Below are 8,239 nucleotides of genomic sequence, written 5' to 3' on the forward strand. Positions count from 1 at the left end.
CGCATCTTTTCGGGGTCGCTACTGCCTCTAGTGGCGTGGGGGTGGCAACACAACTAATATAATTACATTACTAAATCAGAATACCGCAAAGTCTTTATTATTTATTATTAATTTTTCATTCTCTTAAGAGTGTAGAGCTAATTAAATGAACTAAACAAGACCTTGAAGTGGTTCCAGTTTCTCTCGATGGCCAACCTGTTGAAACTGTGGCAGATTTTAAATACCTTGGGTCGTTCCTGGACATTCAGCTCAACTTTGCTGAAAACACTGACTATATTTTGAAGAACTGTTCTCAGAGACTCTACCTTTTAAGAAGACTTAGTGATCTTGGGGAGACCTAACTAGACTCTAGTTGGGTCACCCCAATGTCTTGAATTTGGGAGGAGAAAAAAAAAAAAAATCACTACAGAAGGGTTCGGTGAATGCACATATGAAACTGGTGGGTTCGGTACCTCAAAAAAGGTTAAGAACCACTGCTTTAAGGCGATCGCTCAAAGTCAGTCTAATCTATCACAGTCTTTCAAGATTCAGCAGGATTCATCGTTAGCCTGTGTAAACAGAACAATTTCATCGCATCGAGTCCCCGTTTCTTCCTTTCTTTTTGGTGTCATTCCTCATTTTTCCCATGTATGCTTTCTTAAATGCATTTCTTCTCTCTCTCCCTTCTTGTGTCTTCCATTATTCATGTTTCATTTCCTCCATGTCCTTCCAGTTTCAGATTTTTCCCTGTGACATATTAACAGCCTGACTATTGCCTATTAAGTGATAGTGTATTGCAATTGTTGTTAAAAACGTTTTTTGGTTGTTTCAGATGTTCTGGTTTAGTTTTTGAAAAGCAGTATTGATGATTTAAAAATTTTAATAGTCCAAAACAAAAAAAGACAAATCCAGAAATATAATATTTATTTCTATACAAGCAACATAGGAAAGAAAAATGTTATTTTTCAGGAGCTTTTTCTGGACCGTCTTCTGGTGATTTGGAGGAGAATCTCTCCATTAGCGACTTCCACAAACCCTTCTTTTCCTCATCCATGCTCTGTTGCATACTGCCTGTAAAACAATAATTAAATAAGGTGTCACTATTTTTTTCAGGGTCATTTTATTGTAACTGGTTAAGAGCAATGATGACACTGCACATTGTAATCAGAGTGCATACCTGACAAAAGTACTCGACACTCCTCCACTGTAACTCCTGTAAAACTTGTGTCTCTCACACGAGGAAACTAAAACACACACAAACATATTTACATTCTATACAACAAAGCTTCCTGCTACATTTTTCTGTATTCTGCACAATTTCTACTTATTAGGAGCTGAATGTTATTGACATTTGTCTATGTTATTGACAAAAAAGTCAATAACATAGATTTCATTTGTGGCTATTATAAGTCAAAATGTGAAAACGTTCAAGAAGCATGAATCTTTTTGTGAAACATTGTAGAGCAAAAGAAGTGGATTACTGGCCAAGCTGTGATAAATCATAAACGAATCAGGTTTTCATCAATGCAGTACATTTGGATGCATACTTACCCGCTGTCTGTATACATTTCCATTGATGCGAGCCAAACTTTCATACATTTGGTCACATTTCTCGGGATCTGCAAGCTGGAGATGTATGACAAGAAGAAGCAAAATGTGTTATTTATATGTCAAGGAGCATGCACAACAACTTTATTTACCTTTTACAAATTAGTAATTAATCAAGTTGCTAAAGTTTGACAAACTTGTTTGGAATTATATTCCCCCCGCCCCCCAAAATTTATGAATAACTAGTGATGTCTAAGATGAGTGTTTTCTATATTTATGCTAAATTTGTGTTATGTGCATAATTCTACTTCTTCTATAACAACTGCAAAGAACTGGAGTCAGTATTACTTAAATATATTAATGTAAAGTAGTCAGAAATTAATCTAGAGCAGATGAACTGATTAGGTTTTTCCTGGCCAATACCAACATCCGGTTTCCATTAAGGTCTGACCTGCTGGTTTGAGTTAGTAAGTATTTTGAGTTTTATTTCCAAGGATTTTAGCTCAATAAAGAGAAAAATATGAGCTATATTGTTATTTTTAATCAACAAACTGCCTTAGTTTGAGGTTATGTGTCTAAAGGATGAAACTAGTGAGTTATTTTCATGAACAGTGAGAAACCTGGTTTTTCAGTATCTGACTTGATTATCACCAAGAATGGTCAATCAAAGAAAAGCATCCAGTTAATTGGTTCATCTAGGGTAACACCTGAGCAAAAGTAATTTTAAAAATAGTTGGGGGGGTTTCCCCCTATTTCTATAAAGTCGAACTTCTGTTATCTGTTTTTGCAGCCGGGTTATTAGTAGTGCTGTCAGAGTAATAATAAAGAAGCTCCCCCAGGTATCAACAACTAATGCTAAAAACAAGGGCGTCCTCTGTTAGCGCTGATCGATGGAGTCGTGTGCGTGACCTTCTACCTGCGTGTTTTCACCCTCGCGGAACGCAGAAGCCACTCTCTGCCGCAGAAATGTCCCCAGATCCCGTGCCTTCTTGGTCTCGTCTCGGGGCCATTCCTCACACAGTTTAAGAAACCGACGGTACCTGGTGGCAGACATCTTTGGTCATGTAATATTATATTGACACGAGCGGAGATTAATCCTCTCGGGCACCCGTATTTGTGCCACAACTAAATTCGTCCCCTCTCCCAAATGCCTATGCTGGTTCCGTCTTCGCTCCTCGCTGCCACCTTCTGCTAGCACGATGAGCGGTTCAAACGCGAAAGGGAGCTTTCCATCCCGGGTGTCTGAGTGGATCAGCTCGACGTATCGCTTTGCGACAGACAGAAACGACTTTAGGAGGTGAGAAGTGTGTTATTTTGTGCTGAGTTTAACTGTTCCCCTAGCGTTAGCTCATGCTGCTGGATTTGTCCTTGTGCCGCTCACTGATGCTAATGCTAGTCAGCTAAAGCACGTTATTTACACGTACGGCTTGTCATTTTTATGTATTCCATGTGATATGTGTAATTTTTAATATAATATCCATTCCTCCGTTAACTCTCGGGAACTTATGATGCCTAAACTCTTTTCACTTGGTATGTATGAACTAAACTAGCAAAGCCCCTGGGTTTGTGATCTTCAGGGGGATATATTGGATAACAAGTGACCACATTATCCCTAGAAATAATGTGGTAGGAGCCAGAGAAGGAAGTTTTAGACTTAGCGTCCGGGTTCTCGACCCAGTCTAAAATAGTCCATAATGGCTTACACGTAGTTTCTTTAAACAGAAATACACCACAGCAACAAAAACGGTAAACATTTCTTAATTTGCTTCTTTCTTTGTTTTCTTCATTTCAGGAATCTTCTGGTTAACCTGGGTTTGTTTGCCGCCGGAGTCTGGGTGGCTAGAAATCTCTCAGATTTCGACTTGATGTCTCCTCAGCCGGTGACTTAACCTGCTGATCTTGACCAAAAACAGGATGATTGTAAGACATATTTCTGTATTGCAGAAAAGTTTACAGTTATTCTGAAACATTGGCAGAAAATGTAGAAGCAATATATATACTTAAAAAAGTTCTTTGACTAAAGTGCTGGTTTTGCCCCTTTTTAGGAATCTTGGACCAACAAAGAAGAAGTGAGGGACATGATGAAATACTTGGAAAACAAAGTGTTTTTGTTTACATGACATTTTTCCCCCCCTCCTATGTACACAAGTGCACAGGCGTCATCTCTATTTTCTTTGAGGTACAGATTGAATTTGCCCCAAACTCTCCCGCAAAAGACTTTATTTTAATTATTTTATCTCAACCATGCCAGTTGAGGACCTCTTTGTCTCTGCAGCCCGTAACAGTCTGCGTTCTGGTAGAAAGGGTCTCTCCGTGGCTCAAAGTCTGAATCTTGCTGCTCAGGTCTTGACTGTGGATCTGGGGCTGAAGCCTGCTCTCCTGTACGACAGCAACGCCGCCTGCGCCGAACAGCTCCAGCGCTATCTGAGCCGCCTGCGGTCTCTCCAGCTCGTGTCTCGATCCCTCCTCACGCTGGATTTAAACGGAAACGGTCTCATTATCAACGCAGATGCCCTCAGATCTAATTTAGAGAAGACGCTTCGTGGCGGTGGTCCGCCCGTTGTAAATGTCTCTGCGTCTTTGGAGAAGCCCGCCGTCTCTAATGCTCAGAGGGGACGGCTGACGGGTGAGGTGGCAGATTTTCTGCTCCTTCTGGAGGAGTTTCGGCGACACGACGAGGCTGATAAACCTCTTTATGTTGGGGAGAAATCTGACGATTGGAACCTGTGCACCATATTTGGTCTCTTACTGGGTTACCCGGTCACCTACTGGTTTGATCAGGCCAGGAGCTTTGAAAACTGTCTGTCCATGACGCCGCTGGTGGTGGCTACAGCATCGGCGGCATGGCAGATGGACGGCAACACTCACAGGTTCTGTCTGTACTCCTTCAGCGTTCCCGCCGCTCTGCAGGAGGAGACTCGGCCCGAGCTGGAGAACTGGAGGCTCAGGCTGCAGGAGAGATTTGAGCAGCAAAGCATCATGAAGGATCTCAGTATCAGTCAGTCCACAGTCACTCTTCCCTCTGTCTGTTTGTGATTCAATAACAAAGTTAGGTTTAAAATTAAATAAAATGCTCTTGAATCCGATGTGGGTTTTTTATGTCTTTTTTTTTTTAAACACAATTTGAGAACATTTTAGATGCCATAAAAATCCATAACTTAGCTTTTAAACAGAAGCCACTTTTAAATGTTTCATTCAAGCTAGCTATTGGTCAATAAAATATTCTACTATTCCAATGTAACATTTTGGATTTATATCTTCTATTTCAGTGTTTTTTTGTATTGGCTATTTGTAGTAATCTCATAACTCTATAAAGCAGTGGAAACAAACTAAGTAGTACGCTTTAAATGTTAAAGGAATTTAAAATCTTTAATTGCACTGTGACAGCAGTTGCATTTTAATTATTGCATTTCGCAAACAAGTATTCGTACTTCTGCAGCTACTTGCTCTTCTGCAAATATCTTGCAGTAAAAGTCACTTTAGATCAAAACAGTTGCATTTTAGAGCAGCACCTCTAAAGAACTGTGAACAGTCTGAGAGGATGTGACACAGATCCTCGTCATGTTCAGCTGAAAGTCAAACGGAAACAAACCAAACACAGTTTGAGCCTTCCCGTTACACACAAGTTGGACTTCTAAAACCGTTTTTTTTCCCCGCAGCAGTGTGGAAAGTGCTAACAGGACAGCAGTTCTCGCCGTCTAGTCGGTCCTTTCATATCACCTCATTCTGATGGTGATTTACTAACGTCTGAGTTAGTCCAGTCAGCAGAGCAGAGATGACTCTAAACCGGTCCGTGGGGTCAGAGGGGCTGGATGACTGACAGAACTTCACCACAGCGGCCCCTCACTTTCAACTCTGCCAGGTGATCTGCTCTGGTGGGTCCGATGTTCAGGATGGCGATTGGCATCTTCTTGTCGCTCGCTGCCAGTAGAACCCTGTATCCTGAGTACACCTGCGGAGCCACAGAGGAGGGAACTTACAGCTGAATGGAAAACACAGCCGAAAACACAAATTGGTTGCTTTTCTATACCTGCAGTGATGAGCCGATAACCAGCACTGCGTCCGCCTCTGCCAGTCTCTCCTGCACGAACTGCACCGTCGCTTTGGCCACCGTGTCTCCAAAAAACGTAACCTCTGGCTTCAGTATCCCCCCACACTGCTCACAGGACGGGACCCTGAAGTTCAGGACCTGCTCGTCCTCTAAGAAGACGTCGCCATCCGGAGCCACGGCTCCTGCCTGGGCGCTCCAATCCGGGTTTAATGAGACAAAGCGCCTCTGCAGCTCCTCCCGCGCGGTGATGCTGCCACAGCCAAGACATGTTACCCTGAGAACACATGAAACACAATCCAATTTTTCTTATGATTGAACATAGAGTTGAGGCTTTTCAACATATTTTACTAAAGTCTAAAAAGTAGGACTTGCCTTTGTATTTGGCACCCTTTAATCTGTTGCTCCCTAAATAAAATCCTGTGCAACAAATCTCACTCAAGTCATAGTAAGTAAAAAAAAAAAAGAAAAGTCCACTTGTTAACTTTTATGTTAGGACTAAGTCATAAAACAACATATCAAGTTTTTACCACCTCACAGAGCTCTGTTCAATCAATCCATCACCAAAGAAAGGGCATTCAGGTTTGGCGAAATTGCAAACCTCAATGTCTGCATAAACTGACAGGCCAGGCATGGAGAGCTTTTCTGAATAATAGTCAGCCTTGCAGAGATGTACAACTCGGATGGAAGAATGTGTCTTTATGGAAGAGTCAATAGTAAAAGAAAAGCCAAAAGAAGTTCTGTTTGTAGTTTGTCACAAATCATCTGGGGTCACAATATGTGGAAGAGGATCTTCTGCTCACCTGAGGCCAAAACTGAACTTTGGCCTAAATACAAAATGAAATTTCAGATAGCCAACAACCTGAACACCGTTTCAGTTTTGAAGCTCTGTGGCGTAAGAGGTCTGTTAGGTTTGTCTGAGTTAATATTTTCTTTTGGTCTGCCAAAATATCTAGAGTCTTATGAAATTTGCTTTTGATGGATTTTTTGGGGAAAAAAAATATATATATATCTTTTGTCCTTGTGCCTCATGATCCCTGAGACTTACCTTTTCAAGGCAATAGGCAATTAAGAACTGACATGCATACCTAATTTTATCAGTTAACATAACCATATATTTTGCATCATAGTTGTTATATAGAATTCCACCGAGCTCCATTTCTTATGGGACCCTGCCCACCTGGGGTCACTCAGCCTTCCTCACCTGTGGGCGCAGCCGTGGAGCTCCGTAATCCGTGTCTGTCCTGCCTTGGAGTGGAGGGCGTCCACATTCTGGGTGACGAGCCAGTGCAGCTTCCCCTTCTCCTCCCAGCTCCGCAGAGCCCGGTGGGCACAGTTGGGCTGATGGGAGGAGAACTGCGGCCACCCGACGAAGTTTCTGGCCCAGTATCTCTGTCGGGACTTGGCGCTGCGGGTAAACTCCGTGTGCTGCATCGGTCTCCTGTCGGTGCGGGCGTACAACCCGACACCCTCCGAGCGGTAATCCGGGATGCCCGACTCCGTAGACAGACCCGCTCCGGTGACCACGAACAACCGCCTGGATCGGGACACAAAGTCCTGCAGCAGCTCCAGAGAGCGGGCATCGGCGGTGCTGCAAGCGGGGACGAAATTCAGCTTCCCCGCAGGGACAGAGGAGGCTGTCCGGACAGGAGCGGGGAGAGACGGGAAGAGACGCAGCGGCAGCCGCATCTGAACGAGCGCACGTTTTAAAGAGTTTAAGACGACAGCAACAACAAAGTTTAAACAAGCAACACGCAAATATTTATAACTTTACCTTTTTAATGAGTAAAGTTACCACAGTAACCGGTAGTGCATAGCTTTGTTAAGTAACTTGTCAAACCAGAACCAGCTGATATAACATGGAAACCAGCTGCAAACACAGGAAGTACCCATTTCAACGTAACACCAAACAGCCGCATAGGAGTCTGGGAGTGGTAGTTAGGGATAGAGTTTTTGATCTGACTTTAACATAATACAGAAAAAGAATGATTTGCTATGATTGAGTGAAAAGAAACTTCTTGGTGGGAAAACACAAAATCGAGACGGTTTTTGTTGTCACAAGGTTTGGAATCGTCTCAGGAAGAATTTTGAACCATTCCTTATGGCAGAAACTCTAAGTCCTTTGGGTTTCTTGGCAGATTTTCCAACAACCTGTGCCACTTCATCACTTTGATGTCCTTCTTCTTTAACCCTTCTTTGTTGTCTTGGCAGTATTTGTCATCCATATATATACATATAGTGTATGCATGTATATTTTCTCACCCTTTTCAGAAGACATGACCCAAAGCATAATGCTTTCACCTCCTTGCTTGATCATATTTATGCATATTTTTGTTAATTTACTACAACCACTTTTTTTTTTTAACAATTAATTAAAATCTTTGAAATTATTTTAGGACTTAGGACAGTGAGGCCATGAGCCCAGTTTTGCTCTAACCCCACCATCAAATTTAAAAAAATACATTTTATTGCCCTTTAATTTATAGACTTCTTGTTTGGCTTCTATATGTGAATTACTTGGGAGCTTTACAAACAAATGTTTTGTAAAACATTTGTTTGTAAATCTACTGAGAGTAAGTTGAGAGTAAACACATCTCTCCATAGGAGAAATGTATTTACTAAGAATATCAATGTCATACATTTTGTTATATATCTATAGAGAAG

The 8,239-nt window shown here is 41.9% G+C and overlaps 4 protein-coding genes across 4 annotated transcripts; 2 read left to right on the forward strand and 2 right to left on the reverse strand.

Moving 5' to 3' along the window:
- Nucleotides 1–886: 886 nt before the first annotated feature.
- uqcc2 (ubiquinol-cytochrome c reductase complex assembly factor 2) lies at nucleotides 887–2,655 on the reverse strand. The gene is made up of 4 exons (XM_014982133.2): nucleotides 2,444–2,655; nucleotides 1,531–1,605; nucleotides 1,157–1,223; nucleotides 887–1,050 (listed from the first exon to the last, which is right to left on the reverse strand). The coding sequence occupies exons 1-4, from the start codon at nucleotides 2,579–2,581 to the stop codon at nucleotides 938–940; spliced, it is 393 nt and encodes a 130-aa protein (XP_014837619.1). The 5' UTR covers nucleotides 2,582–2,655; the 3' UTR covers nucleotides 887–937.
- Nucleotides 2,652–3,437, forward strand: tomm6 (translocase of outer mitochondrial membrane 6 homolog (yeast)). The gene is made up of 2 exons (XM_014982134.2): nucleotides 2,652–2,824; nucleotides 3,320–3,437. Exons 1-2 carry the CDS (start codon nucleotides 2,727–2,729, stop codon nucleotides 3,414–3,416), a joined length of 195 nt encoding a protein of 64 aa, XP_014837620.1. The 5' UTR covers nucleotides 2,652–2,726; the 3' UTR covers nucleotides 3,417–3,437.
- A 139-nt stretch (nucleotides 3,438–3,576) lies between these two features.
- Nucleotides 3,577–4,613, forward strand: cunh1orf74 (chromosome unknown C1orf74 homolog). The gene has a single exon (XM_014982130.2). It carries the CDS (start codon nucleotides 3,772–3,774, stop codon nucleotides 4,561–4,563), a length of 792 nt encoding a protein of 263 aa, XP_014837616.2. The 5' UTR covers nucleotides 3,577–3,771; the 3' UTR covers nucleotides 4,564–4,613.
- A 262-nt stretch (nucleotides 4,614–4,875) lies between these two features.
- sirt4 (sirtuin 4) lies at nucleotides 4,876–7,564 on the reverse strand. Its single transcript, XM_014982129.2, has 4 exons — nucleotides 7,350–7,564; nucleotides 6,780–7,264; nucleotides 5,558–5,852; nucleotides 4,876–5,479 (listed from the first exon to the last, which is right to left on the reverse strand). The coding sequence occupies exons 2-4, from the start codon at nucleotides 7,262–7,264 to the stop codon at nucleotides 5,327–5,329; spliced, it is 933 nt and encodes a 310-aa protein (XP_014837615.1). The 5' UTR covers nucleotides 7,350–7,564; the 3' UTR covers nucleotides 4,876–5,326.
- Between the last annotated feature and the right edge of the window lie 675 nt (nucleotides 7,565–8,239).

The sequence above is a fragment of the Poecilia mexicana genome, unplaced genomic scaffold (genome assembly GCF_051168715.1).
Source record: "Poecilia mexicana isolate PSO_F unplaced genomic scaffold, ASM5116871v1 scaffold_5, whole genome shotgun sequence".
Taxonomy (NCBI): Eukaryota; Metazoa; Chordata; class Actinopteri; order Cyprinodontiformes; family Poeciliidae; genus Poecilia; species Poecilia mexicana.

What these genes read in the sequence shown, in the direction of transcription:
- uqcc2 (XM_014982133.2), bottom strand. Translation starts at nt 2,581, where the DNA reads ATGTCTGCCACCAGGTACCGTCGGTTTCTTAAACTGTGTGAGGAATGG. An exon ending in GCGAGGGTGAAAACACGCAG is followed by an intron (nt 1,606 to 2,443) that starts GTAGAAGGTCAC and finishes ATACATCTCCAG; the next exon opens with CTTGCAGATCCCGAGAAATG. An exon ending in GAAATGTATACAGACAGCGG is followed by an intron (nt 1,224 to 1,530) that starts GTAAGTATGCAT and finishes TGTGTGTTTTAG; the next exon opens with TTTCCTCGTGTGAGAGACAC.
- cunh1orf74 (XM_014982130.2), top strand. Translation starts at nt 3,772, where the DNA reads ATGCCAGTTGAGGACCTCTTTGTCTCTGCAGCCCGTAACAGTCTGCGT.
- sirt4 (XM_014982129.2), bottom strand. Translation starts at nt 7,264, where the DNA reads ATGCGGCTGCCGCTGCGTCTCTTCCCGTCTCTCCCCGCTCCTGTCCGG. An exon ending in CTCCACGGCTGCGCCCACAG is followed by an intron (nt 5,853 to 6,779) that starts GTGAGGAAGGCT and finishes ATGTGTTCTCAG; the next exon opens with GGTAACATGTCTTGGCTGTG. An exon ending in TTATCGGCTCATCACTGCAG is followed by an intron (nt 5,480 to 5,557) that starts GTATAGAAAAGC and finishes GTGGCTCCGCAG; the next exon opens with GTGTACTCAGGATACAGGGT.
- tomm6 (XM_014982134.2), top strand. Translation starts at nt 2,727, where the DNA reads ATGAGCGGTTCAAACGCGAAAGGGAGCTTTCCATCCCGGGTGTCTGAG. An exon ending in GACAGAAACGACTTTAGGAG is followed by an intron (nt 2,825 to 3,319) that starts GTGAGAAGTGTG and finishes TCTTCATTTCAG; the next exon opens with GAATCTTCTGGTTAACCTGG.